General features: G+C 37.1%; 1 protein-coding gene across 8 annotated transcripts in view; it reads left to right on the forward strand.

The window, feature by feature from the left end:
* Window positions 1-7,381, forward strand: part of CSRNP3 (cysteine and serine rich nuclear protein 3) — a 101,712-nt gene extending 94,331 nt beyond the window's left edge. For all 8 annotated transcript variants that reach the window (XM_061452403.1, XM_061452393.1, XM_061452385.1 and 5 more), the window contains 2 exons: window positions 2,764-3,060; window positions 4,967-7,381. In XM_061452403.1, the coding sequence (XP_061308387.1) occupies window positions 2,764-3,060; window positions 4,967-6,010 (1,341 nt within the window). In that variant the 3' untranslated portion in view covers window positions 6,011-7,381. The remainder of the gene's footprint in view (window positions 1-2,763; window positions 3,061-4,966) is intronic.
* Window positions 7,382-14,308: the final 6,927 nt, after the last annotated feature.

The raw sequence follows: 14,308 nt of genomic DNA on the forward strand, positions 1-14,308 counted from the left end.
AGGTACAAGGTAGGCTTTGCTTTAATACATTGTCATTTGAGAAAACATTATGAGTAAGCACAATAAATTAGGTGAAATAGTCCTTATTGCTTACTCATAATGTCTCCTCAAATTAAGATCTGTTAAAATTATTAGCGTGATGCTAGTGATGTTAAGGCTTCTGGGTCTATGGACAGAGTTGGTTTCCTTTGTGGGAAGTTGTAAGGAATAATTTCCAGCTACAGGAGGCAAAGGTGCTAACCTGAATTTTTCACATTTTACAGTTGAAGTGAATTTCACCCAAAGGCTTCACATATTCATTGGCCCTTGCCCTGTTCTGTTGTTATGACATTACCTTTGAGCTTTATGAGAGAAATTTAACCCCTCTGCATATCAAGTTTAATTCAGATGAGCAATATTATGACAATCAAGAGAACTTAATGTTACCCTAAAGTTCTGCATTGGAAAATGTATTTGATGGGTCTCGGTAATCTTCCTCCCTCTGTAGTTACACAATAACTTGTTCAAGAATTCTTCAGATCTTCCATTTCATTAATTCGTTTGCTCTGTGTGTGACAAAGCAGTTAAGATTTGCAGGAGAAGGAGGAGAAATGCATGACGGGTTTGGTATGGTTCTGTAGGTGCCCGTGTAAGCTGAGCAGTTAGAGCATTCACCTCATGGGTAAGAGCCCTGAAATTGAATTTTTATTAAATACTAATTGAATAAATTACTAAAATAATTACAGAAGCAGGGATTAGAATTCTTCCCCGGTTTCCAGCTTAAATTCTGATAGGCATTTAAACAACAGTGATCTGCTTAAAGAGTGGTATGAGCCTTGTGTATTTAAAACTAGAGAATTCAGAATTCTTAGGTGGGTCATTCTCCTATTTCATATTACCTAGCTAACAAAAAAATGAAAAACATAAAAAATCGAGGATAATGCCATTCTGGATTTGAACATTCAGGCTGAGTTGCATGTACAGCGGAATATTCCCTCCCACTGGCTAAAGGCAGCTAATTCAAGGTGCATTTAATCACTCTGTGGATTTACCTGTCTCTCACAGTAGATTATACAGAAAAAAGGATGACTTCTGACATTGTCTTTCCTACCTTACTGAACTAATAACATTGAAATACCTGCTGTAACTAATCTCTCCATTGTGCCAGGGCCAGGCAGGCCAATTAGGTAACATCTTCAGTGAAGGAGCTCTTGCCCCTTCCTTTCCAGCCACTGTAAAGGGAAATGAATAATAGAAAATAGAGAAAAAAAACTATCTGAGGCAAGTTTGAGAGGACATTTTGCAAATGGCTGCATTGGAGATGAAGAAGGAGGCAGAAGTGTACATACATAAAGAGATTTGAATGTCATAGGGGTAACAGACATGGTAAACAAACTGAAACATGAAATAAAATGACAGCAGCTCTTAGAGGCAGCAGTCATGGAGAAAGATTGAGAATACATTGAAAAGCAAAGGAAACAGTAATGCCTATAAAGCAGGGTTGTGGAAGTGGCAGAATACGTCTGTGTGAACTAAATATGGTGCTGAATTCCTAAGAAGGAATCTCTCTCAGGAGCATTTTTCTTTGTGCAGCGTGATGCATACATGTAGACCATATATAAGGACTACCAGTTGTGACACTGATGCTCTTCTCCTCCAGAGGGAATAGTACTGCTTTTAACCTGACTTTACAAGTCAGGAATAATTGGTTGGGAGTTTTTTCTGTGGCTGGCTTACACAGTTGTCATAAACATAAAACTGCAATTACTAAGAGTAAGCAGTCAGTAGGAGTTCACTGTCAAGTAACTCAGTAATGCCATAAATGACAGTTACAATCCAAAAGATTGTGGAAAGGACAAACTGTTAATGGGAAAATCAAACAGCTGGGAATATAATAAAAGTAGAAATACTGAAATGGGTAAGATTCAGGACTGCTTTCTTACACACAAAAGCATAGCTAGATGGAGATGACAGGATTTAGGAGGAGGAAAAAGTGGGAGGTACATTTAGAGTGACAATTGTTAAATGTCTAAGCATTGAAATACACAAGAAACAGGCAATGTTAGATATGACTTCCTTATTTAATCTGTATCTGGTGCCTAAAAAATTATTTGGGATAACATGGCAAGCTGAAACTTTCTGCAAGTAAATAAGGCAAATCAGAGAAAGAGTTAGAAGGCTATTTTTTCTATAGGTAAGAAACATTCAAATTACATTCACTGGGACTATTTTTCTGAGGTGCCCCTGATGAAACTTTTAAGGCAGATGAGACTTGAGACTTCATCAGTATATAATTATCACACAGGTGCACCATGTTTTCTCCACAAAAGTAGGAAACCAGGTGCTTGGCTGGTGTAAATCAGCAGCCTCATCAACATAGAGGAAGGCGAACATTTGGAATCTGGGGGGGGGTTTGTTTGTTTTTCCATTTTAAGGAAAATTATTTCATAGAACAATTAATAAAAGGGATTGATTATATGACAGAATAAGTAATATGTCTGCACTTGTTTCACATTTGCTGTGTAGTACCATGCTTAATCTGAATAGCCTGAGACTGAGAAAATATATTTTTTGTAGTGAATGTCATCTCTCTGCCCTTTAACATTTGATATTCTCTTGATTCTCAAGCAATTTTCTCTGTAGAAGAGCTTTTATGAACCCTGTAGTTGTGTTACATACAGTTGTGCACATTCATAATGCATTACATGTATTTGCATCTGTTTGCATATATGGCACGTGTGACAGTATAGTTAAAGGACTTTGTTAAATTGTTCTATGCAACAGATGACAAAGAATGGTACAGTGGAATCTGAGGAAGCTAATACGCTGACGCTGGATGACATTTCTGATGATGATATTGATTTAGACAACACTGAAGTAGATGAGTACTTCTTTCTACAACCTCTGCCAACAAAAAAGCGAAGGGCATTGCTGAGAGCTTCTGGAGTGAAGAAGATTGATGTAGAAGAAAAACACGAGCTGCGGGCCATCCGACTGTCCAGAGAGGATTGTGGCTGTGACTGCCGTGTGTTCTGTGATCCAGAAACTTGCACTTGCAGTCTTGCAGGCATAAAATGTCAGGTAAATGTCTCTATCTTATTTAACTAACAAGGGGCTGGGTAGTTGTGCATGTTAAGTATTAGCCAATAACACTTGTGGATGTTAAACCAGTTATTTTAGACCTACCTTTATAAGTATATAATGTGCAATATCAACAATCTCCTTAAACTCCTTTATTTTATGATTGATTTAGGCACATACGTTGCTCGGGGTTTGGGGTCTTTTTTGTTCTTATACAAATATCCTGCTCCTCATATTCCTCTTTGGCCTTTATCTGAATAGGCAGCTGCAGACAGCAAAAGAATCGGTAGCCTGCAGACTTAAAAAGGGATATTACTTTTCATTTTAGAGACAATTCACATACTTCCCAAATGTGAATTATAGTCCAAACTCAATGAGAAACAATAAATGACACTTTATTTAACATGCATGATGCTTAAAATGGCTGCATGAGAAATTTGCATGTAAGCAATGAAAAATACATCTGCTAATATAGCAGGTAGTTTTTTTCCTCTGCAGACTGAAAAGGCATTTTGAATTGTACATAGTGTCCTATGTACAGCTGTAAATGTCCTTAAAGGAATGTCCCTGAATGCATTTTTCATCTTCTCTTAAATCCATGCTAAACTTTCTCTGCCATTTTAAATAATACGTTCTGTTTGCTGTTCCTGTTTTCATCTGCACATGTGAGGAAGATGTACTAGATTGTGTTATATGGTTTTCCTCTGCATTCATATTTGATGTTTGGGTATTGCAGTGTAGATGAAAATCATAGACCTCAAACTATGTAACCAAACTATCCAGAATGTGGATTTGGACACATCTTTAGGAATTTAAGGTAGATATTATGAGATATGTAAGTTCTGCCCACAGTCTGCTGAACTTGCAATATTGCATCTGCTGTTGACTGGAATATCTTGTAAAATGTACTTCAGCTTTTATTCCTACTTTTTGTGGTCAGGTGTCCCTGTTGCCAACTTCATAAAGTTTTTTATATATAATTCATTTTCTTTTAATAGGTTTTTATTTTCCATGATTTTTACCAAATTTTAAGATGCTTTTCTGGTAATGCTTTTGCCAGGATTTGAGCACAACATGAAGTAAAGGGGTAGCATATCCATAAATAGAAAAACTACATATTTTTTTGGTTCCAATGTATAATGCTTTCACCTATGGAGCAGAAACATATTTTTCTTATTTTGTAACATTGCTGCATGTATGTGTCCCTTGCTGTTCCTATGAGTACTGCTGAATTCCAGGGCTAACTCCTCTGAATTATTGTTAGCTTTGACTGTGCTTACAAGCATTTCTTGAGGTGAATCCCACTTCACTGCTGTAGAATCACAGAATAGTTAGGGTTGGAAAGGACCTTAAGATCACCTAGTTCCAACCCCGCCTGCCATGGGCAGGGACACCTCACACTAAACCATCTCACCCAAGGCTCTGTCCACCCTGGCCTTGAACACTGCCAGGGATGGAGCATTCAAAACTTCCTTGGGCAGCCCATTCCAGTGCCTCACCACCCTTACAGGAAAGAATTTCCTCCTTACATCCAATCTAAACTTCCCCTGTTTAAGTTTTAACCCGTTACCCCTTGTCCTATCACTACAGTCCCTAATGAAGAGTCCCTCCCCACCATCCTTATAGCCCCCTTCAGATACTGGAAGGCTGCTATGAGGTCTCCACACAGCCTTCTCTTCTCCAGGCTGAACAGCCCCAACTTCCTCAGCCTGTCTTCATACGGGAGGTGCTCCAGTCCCCTGGTCATCCTCATGGCCCTCCTCTGGCCTTGTTCCAACAGTTCCATGGCCTTTTTATGTTGAGGACACTATTTTGTACCATATTGTACTTCTGTAGGCTGTCTAGGTTCTGTCGTATCACCAGGCTTATGCTGCATATTGTTAATGTGTATTCTTTTTTTCACAAGGTGGATCGTATGTCTTTTCCATGCGGTTGCACTAAAGAAGGCTGTAGCAATACAGCAGGTAGAATTGAATTTAACCCTATCCGTGTACGGACTCACTTTTTGCACACGATAATGAAACTTGAATTGGAGAAAAATAGAGAGCAGCAAGTTCCGACACTAAATGGCTGCCACAGTGAGATAAGCGCACACACTAGTTCTATGAGTCCAGGACCCCATCCGGTTGAATATTCAATTGCAGAAAATTTTGAGATTGAAACTGAACCTCTGGCTGCGGTTATGCATTCTCAGTCAGCCGAGGACTTGGACTGCCCAGGGGAAGAGGAGGAAGAGGAAGATGGGAGTAGCTTTTGTAGTGGCGTTACAGATTCTAGCACACAGAGTTTAGCCCCTAGTGAATCAGATGATGATGAAGAGGAAGAGGAAGATGAGGAGGATGATGAGGAGGAAGAAAAAGCAGATGATTTTGTAGAAAGCATGGGCTCCCACGCTGATATGGTGCCTCTTCCTTCTGTCCTTTGCTACTCTGATGGAACTGCTGTGCATGAAAACCACTCTAAAAATGCCTCATACTATACTAACTCTTCAAATCTGTATTACCAAATAGAGAACCACATTGCTGGCACTGCTAACCAGATCAGTGAGACTTACTCAGAAAGGGATGCTGTCAAGAATGGTAGTCTTTCTCTGGTGCCTTACAACATGACTTCAGAACAGTTTGTTGACTACACACGGCAATCAGAGGAAACTTTTAGCAGCCCTCACTACCCTTCTGCAAACCCCTCGGTGATTGTTTGCTGCTCATCTTCTGAAGGTGATAGCAGTGCTCCCTGTAACAGTTTATACACTGAGCATAGGCCAAGTCACCCTCAAGTGGAATTTCATTCATACTTGAAAGGTCCTTCTCAAGATGGGTTTGTTTCAGCTTTGAATGGCGACAGTCACGTACAGGAGCACCCTGCTGAGAATTCATTAAATCTCCCAGAAAAGAGCAGACTGCACGAAGAGTGCATCAAATCACCAGTGGTAGAAACAGTACCTGTTTAATATTAAATTTATTCTAGGACTGACTTCCTGCATCAAAGTGCACTCACACTGGATTTCCTGGAAACTTACTTTTTTAAGTGGTAGACAACACTTGGACTACAGTCAATGTTCCAGACACATTTTGTTTTCTCAAGCTACACTGGCAGTGATATTGCACAAAACCAGTTCATGTAAAGATTTAAATAAGAATAATCAAACTGTCTTTTGATAAAAATTAAACACCTAAGTAAAACCACACCCAACATATCTCAAAGTAGCCTACCTATTAAAGTATGTGAAACCTGCCAAGCTATCTGAATCAAAGCTTCGTGTTTTTGATTGTCGGGCCTGTGCAAGATTGTTAAAAATGATAGTTTGAAAAAATCATGTTTAGAGTCCTAATTTTCAACACATCTGAAAAGATGGTAAGTTTAATGTAAAAGTAACTGCTGTACAAAAAAGTTTTAATTGTTCTGTACTGTATGTATTTTATTTATGGTAGTTTAGTACTCATGTTTTGAGAAAAATGAACAGCATGTTCATTTGAGCAGAAGATCCGTAGCTAGTTACAAAGAGCATGTCCACTCTTCATCTGGAGTACCTTGTATTCTTCCATTTTGTTTTTTTAATTTTTTCAAATACCATTTCTGGAAAATTATTTTGAAGCGCATTTTTAGAGTGTACTGTTTTCTCATTTGCTATATTTGAAAAACAGAAGAGTCAGAAAGGGGGCGTTTTACATCTTCTAGAAAGATGAAAGGTAGACAATCCTCCATTTAAATTAAAATCAGTGGCATTCCAGAAGTAGGACCCCCACCCCAAAGAAAAATGATCTTTTATATAAAGGCAAAGCAGTAGCTTCAGCTTGCACAGCACCTTTTAGCTCAACAAACATTCAGCTATTTATGCACTTTAGTGCCATTTTGCAGTACTGTATTAACTGCGGGAACTGTGAACTATTCTGGAGAAATGCCATAGCTCCAGACTCTGAGGTGTATATAAGATCTTAAAATTCATTGTGACAAAATCTATACGTTTTTTCCCAAGCCAGTTTATGAATGTGTCAGTAGGCAATTTGTAAAAGCAGGTTCTTGCTGGTCAGAATTTAAACGAAGCATGGGAAAAAAAAAAAAAGTTAAAGTGTGAAGTGTCTAGATTTCATAAATATTTAGCAGTTTTTATGAAACGAGACTGGCTTTTGTGGACTTCTAATTGTATCTCAAATTTACAGAATCATTTGGTCTAAATAAGAACCTGTAGATTCAGTGAAGAAAAATAGCTTCAAAAATTTTATATTTGCTAAAGTTTGCAAGCAGAATAGCATGTGCATCGTGGGGGGATATCCCTTACCCTGTACTCCATTTGTTTTTAAATTAAATGAGAATTAAAATACCTACTGTATCTCAACCTTTAATCTATTAACCAACCTTCTTTGGTTGGCATAGAAACATACTTTTCTCTACACGATAATTCTGCACTGCCTTATTTTGGTTTCAAAATCTATTTATTTAAAAATTTTTCTTCTAATACTGAAAATTTATTTATTACACATCAAGTGGGTTGCAATGTAGACCTGTCTTGTTTGTCAAAATAAGGATCAGCGTCTTAGTTTTTATCTGTGTCAGATCTATATGGTTAACAGTATGCATGTAAACACAGTGTAAAGTTTAGCTCTGTAACAGTGACTCTTCTGGTTAAAAGCTCTTTAAAACACCATGTACAGTACTCCAGTAGAAAACTGCCAGACTTAAAATATGCTTTTTTAAAAAATAAGCTGACTTAATTGTTTTTATATGAAATCTGGGCAAAATAATTTCTCATTTTTATGCTAAATTAGCAAAATATTTTTACTCCATGTAGTAGCTGGAACAGTTTCTTTATTTACTTGTTTCCACAAGAAGTCCTACATGTTTTATATGAACTGCATTGAAGAGTCCTAGTTCTCTAGGGATTGGATTTCACACTTGCAATGTATTCCATCTCCTGAGAAAGTGCAGGCGTGTTGGTCATCTGGCTCAGCAATTCCTTAGCCTCAGTTCCCTTTTAAGGAAACTGTGGTCTCTTTCTGTAACAGTTGAGTAGCCAGGTTAAGCACGTGTATTCTCCAGTTCCACACAGCAAATACCCATCTTTATTTTTAAAGAAAAGCTTGTTAGTTTTACATCTAGTAACAATATTATTCTGCTCAAGACAGTCTATGGGCAAATGCAGCAAGTCTCTGTGTATCTAGGCATCTTGCATTAATAGGAGACTTAAATCTGGCACTGTCACTCAACACCAGCACCAAAAGCACAAATCCCTTTTTTCTTGAGCTGGGACAGTAGCTGTGAATAAGTAGCAGCTTTTTAACTCAGAGTGTGTTGGAGGATCATGCACACTTTTACCAGGGTATTTCTCTCAGGGGAAAGTTAAATATTTTGTTTTGTTATTCACCCCCTTATTGAGCAATAAGAAATTATTTTCTTTCCCCTGCTCTTTCACATGAAAAATATCTTTAATAATATTAGCAAGCACAGTAAGTGATTAACTTAATAAAATACATCTCAGCAAGCTTTAAAATACTGAGACGATAGTTATTTAATATTTCCATTGGCACCTGCTTCAGAGCCCAGGCCTCCTTAAATTTGCATCTGTATACACTTCAAAGTACTCAGAAGTTTGTTCTGTGCCATCCAGGCATCAGGGGTGACTACAGCTAAATTCCCTAAAGCTTGTCCAATTGGATAACAAGCAGTAGCTTGTAATAGATAGGGTGGAAAAGGCAGTGACTATGTAAAGAACTTGTGCTACACTATTTTCCCTCGTTTAAAGTAGCTCATTCCTGGGACTCACGAAGTAAAATGTGCAGAATAAAGATTTATGTTGAAAAAAGAGTCTCAACTACCTGGTGATAATGTAGCTAGTAATACCTTTCATTTGATCTGACCTGATGTTTTTTGATCAAGATTTGATCTCGGGATACAAAGCAACCAAACTTTGTTTAGTTCTTGCAACAAGTCACAAGGTCAAATCTGTTTATAATCATGGAGATTTTGTGGTAGCGATGCTAATAATATCAAAAAGCCTTGTAACGGAGTAAACTCATGCTGAGGTGAAAAGAAAACAAATCCAGAACAAAACAAAAACAACCAAATCCAAAACCAGTAGAAACCTCTTGTTTTGATACAGGCATAACCTGTTCCCCAGCCAATTCTGTATCAGCAGATAACAAAGCTGCGGCCTTTTCTAGCATGTATTATTTGACTAGAGTGAAAAAACAAGAGTCACAGCCTTGACCAAAACAGGCTAATTTGTGAAATCTAGAGTAGGCTGTAGAATAAGTGAGAGTGGAATCAGCCCTTGATTAGGCTTTGATGTTTTATTTAGAAGAAGATAAGGATAAATAAGGAAAAAGGATAAATAAGGATAAGGAAAAATAAACTTAAATCATGGGATGGGAAATGTTGTAATGTTATTTTCTGGGCTAGCATATAGTAATACATGATGTGTTCCATTTCCCAGTTGGTTAATATTCATGTTGATGAATCCTTTCATTTTGGGTAAGCTTAGTTCTGTGTGATATTGTTAGAAATGACAAACAGCAGTATTTGCTTCTGTATTCACACAGTATATAATTTGTGGAAATGTTTACTGGTAGTTGCATCAGCTTTATTTCCAACACATCTGGCTACTGCTAATCACTCCTGAGAAGCCCAGCAGTAAATCGGTAGATAGTTTATGATTACACTACCTATGTCAGGAAAAATGAGCCCTATAAAAGCACTTTCCTCTGTTAAATTACAACAGAATTTTCACACAGGATATCTCTGAACAGCACCTAAAACTGGATGATTTTTTTGCATGTAATGTGAAATTTACCTCTCTTGGAAAAAAATGCATTGCTAAAATTTATACATGAAACTTTAACTGAGGTTAGATATGAAATTAGAACTTCTCTGACAAAATTGCAACAATTGCAATTGTTTCCTAAGAGTTGTAACTCATGCCCTGGAACATCCTTTAATAAATTAAAAGCTGGTCAGTAGACATTTCTAATATTTCTTCACCACCCCTTTAAAAAAAATATAAAATTCTACTAATCCTTTGATGAGCTGTATGCCATTTGGATCAGAAGGTTCCAGATTTGTAAAGTTATACTGTTGTTCATTTACGTAAGTTCCTGCTAGTGAAACATAATTTCAGTTGACATTTATTTAAGACCATTGACTACGCTATGATAACCACCACCACTTGCTATAGATAGAATTCAGCCTCCTCGCTGATGATAGTTAACTGAGTCAGTCAACAATGCAATCCTGCCTTTTGTGTAAGCTCTGCAGAAATGGATGCAGTATTCACAGTAGTGTTACTCACTAGATGATTGCTAGCTGATCCAGATCCAGTTTCTAATCTTATCTGGGTGCTGCATTTCAGTAAACATGCTATCAAACTGATCATGTAGCGTTCCCTGCCACACCATCAGGAAGATATCTTCACAAAACAGCTGGTTTGTTACAGACTATACATACATTTGTATGCAAAATAGGATGTGATGTTTTTTCTTATTTCAGATGTTCCTAACTCTTTGATCGAAATGTGATATACTGGATAGAGAGCGTTAGGCTCAGAGAGATGAGACCTGGGTTCTGCTGGTTTTGCCTTTGTCCTGCTGTGTCACTTCCATTCCCTGTGTTCTGGTTTATAAAGTACTTGGAGATACTGTGATAAAATATTAATTCTACACCACTGGCAAAATACATTTTTCCTCCTTTTTTGTCATAACTAAAATTTTGTACTGCAGACTGAGTCACTTTCCCAATAAAGCCCAACCCAGCTCGGAAGTGACTAGAAATTTTATCGCTAATGTGAAGCAGCAAAAGCAAGCTCCCTTTTCCATGGACAGGGTTAATGAGCAAAAATATAATGATAAATTTCATAGTGAGCAGAAGCTGTATTGAATATACATTTACCTGTTGAGTGCTTAACATCTGAGCAACAAGATTGTAGTTTACCTGCAACATCACAGCTTGCAGCAACAGGCAGTCTTATTGCCCTGTGTGGTGGTGGTTTTTGCCAGCTGACCTCCCTCAGTGAAAATCCTCATGCAGGCTGCTGGTTCTGTAGCAAAGCAGGTGCCCTTATTCAGAGCGAAAGCAAGAGTAGACCCAAGTTATTGTTTTAAAAGGCATTTGATAAATAAGCAGCTCCCATGAGTTGTATAAGCTCACATTCATTGTGCCAGTTGTTGAATTTTCTGAAGCAGTCAGGAACAGGGACAAGAGAGGACGATATGGTAAGTCCTTAAGTGTTTTGGGGTGTTGCGCCTTCCCACTGAAGCTAAAGAGTAGTTCTGTCATCTACTTTTATTATGGTTGCAGAACATTTGTAAAATACTTCAGAAAACTAGAATTAACTCAGAGAATATATTCTATAGAATTTATTTCTAAAGTAAAAAATCTGATTATTTTTTTAAAATGGTAGAAAGCTACTGTTATTTTCAAAACAGAGTCTAGTTCATTAACATGTTCTTTGGTATAAAAAAAAAAATTCTCAGTATTTGCCTTTTCAATGTTCCCATTTTTTAATCCTTAATTTTGCTGTTCTCTGTGATTACTGTCCTTGTGCAAATTATGAATTGTCATTTTCTCCAGAAGTGTGAAATCCAAACACAAGCATTGAAGTGATGAACAAGTGCAATTTAGTTGTAAAGAGATCTGAGTGAGCACAGGCTCAAGTTCTTTGTAAGTGCTTCTTGTTCACCATCTCTGTTCACTCATCAAAGGCAGCTTTTAATTTTGTTGCTAATAAACATGCCAGTGTATTGTTTTCATATAAGGAGGAAAGCTATCCTTGAGAACTTTCTGCTACCCCTAATAGCTGATACCAAGAATTTTATAAGAACATCCAGTTCATGAAATATCTGTTTTGCAGCTTTAGTCTTTTCTTTTGAATTCCTTCCTCCCTTAATCTTAAGTGTTTGGCAAAAGTCTGTTGAACAGTAAGGCTTTTTATTAAAATGGATCATTAAGCAGCTCTCATGTCCTCTGTGCTATATATCATTTATGTTACATTAGTATGTAGATAGATTGAAACTGTGGTGAAAAATAGTCCCCCATTGGCTGAATATGAGAGGCATGATGGAGCAATTTCACTGGGGGGTCAGTAGACTCTCCCTTTCCCTATACACAAACAGGAAGGAAACCCACCCCACTGGCTGCAGACATTTAGTAGGAGATCCTTGTTGGGTCCTGGGGCCTGTAGATCTAGGGGAAGAATGTCATTCATGATACAGCACAACCCAGTACAGGATGAAAATCCAAGATTATTAAAAGCAAAAAAATGTCATTTAGGAGAACAAAAAGTTTCTTCAAACTACTGTTACAATTTTTTTTTTTCCAATTTAAGAAATAATAAATTAAACCCACCCTTTTATAAAACAGAAGTGAGTTAAATCTTAAAAAGTAAAAGTTAAATGTGTATTGTTTCTACTGCTGTATAGTCCTTAAAAGTTAGGATGATACCTGCTACACAGAAGGTCCCATCTGACTGGAGAGCCGTATTCATGATGCTCTGTACTTCTGCTTCTTAGTTGAGATGATAGTCCTTCATCCAAAGCTGGGGCAAGGGGATTAAAAAAGAGTCAGAAGGCAAACTTCATGTATTTACTCAATTATCTTAATTTGAATCTTAGCAATGACACTTTACTGAGGTATTTTATGAATTAATGTCAAATAGAACCAAGTCAAAAGAAGTTGGCCTCATGTATGTTTGCCTGCAAATGTGCACTTTTCTAACAAGCTATGAAGACTGGATTAGCTTTTCTCGAAGGACAGGAAAAATGATGGAAGATAAAGGAACACCACTGTTCTAAGACAAGGATCAAGATAATCCTTTGTTTTGAGGCATGGGTGGATACACCCTGGAGTGAGGTTAAGGGAAGGATGAGAAAGGGCAATTTAGAGGAAAAGAAGGCTGAAAGCAAGAGGTAGATTGATGAGGACAATTTTATTCTTCTAGAGGACAAAAGAAAACATTATATATGGGGGAAAAAGGAAAAAAAGAAAATATCTGCAGGGCAAGGATGGAAAAGTATATGCATGTTCACTACAAGCTTGGCCATATTAGACCATAATAGTAATTTTGTTATTTAATATGTTTTAAAACAATAACGAACTCAGTGCAAACACAAAGTGTCATTTTTCCATACCAGCTTTATACAGGCAAAATTAAATACTTTGTTATCCAAAAGCATGGGGTAAAAACCATGAAGCAAAGCAACACCCTAGAAGCACTGCTACCATGTCTTTTCTTTGCCTGTGTCAACTGAGAAGTCACATTCAATATCGTTTTGTTTTATATATATCTACTCCCAGGCACATACTTCTAATATAACCCCTTTCTCAGATAAAAAGAGACACTAAAAAGTGAAAAAGAAATCGATGTTCTTCTTAGAGTTTTAGCTTGGGATTTTCAAATGAGACTTAGTACATTATAGCACCTAATACCTTGCTGGGGTACTGGGAGATCACCGTAAAGAACCAGCCATTCATTTGTGAGTCTCTGGTACACAGATTGAGCAGGAGTTTTCAGCTTATTGAAAAGATTGCATCATTGTGTGCACTGGCAGCTGGTTCTCTTAAACATAAACCAGAAGCAAGCATGCTGTTTTTTTTCAAACCATTTCACACAAATACCACCACTTCGGTTCTCACATAATAACACCCATGTAAACAATGCTTAGCAACTGGGCCCTTCTTTTAATTGACTGACTGTAGGCACTTCTATGGAAATGCGTCTGAAGTGTAGTTTGTGAAACATGTTAAAAAAGTGTTTGATGTAAAATAAACGCTAGACATTTAACAGTGCAAAAATAGTTAAAATCTGTAGATTTCAAATCTGTTCCTAAGAGCCTCAGCCTGTAATATTGTCTTAGTAAAGTTGATCTTTTAAGTTAAATTGCGTTCTGGTGTAATAACCTTTTACAAATAAAATTATTAATACAAATGTACTGATTAATACCTGTTAACATAAGACATGGCAATTGGTTATTTTGAGTTGTTCCCATCTACTGTTAATACATACAGCAATTGTGGTAAAAACACAAACAAAACCAACATTTCTTCCATTTTTTTTTTTTTTAATGTTTAAAGTATTCTCATTGTTTTAACAAAGTACATAACATTTGCACTGTCTAGTCCAGCCCTGTCTTTTGGGAAGTTCATTGCTCTCTGTATATATATATTTTCCCATAAGAATATAAAATTGCTTTTGAAATTTTTGTTGACAAGTGGTAAATAGTACACCACATGTTGGATTCAGAAGCATGTTGGATTCAAAAGT

This window comes from Pezoporus flaviventris, unplaced genomic scaffold (assembly GCF_033815535.1).
Source record: "Pezoporus flaviventris isolate CSIRO_AGI_PZ_B2104156 unplaced genomic scaffold, CSIRO_AGI_Pfla_v1 ptg000001l, whole genome shotgun sequence".
Taxonomy (NCBI): domain Eukaryota; kingdom Metazoa; phylum Chordata; class Aves; order Psittaciformes; family Psittacidae; genus Pezoporus; species Pezoporus flaviventris.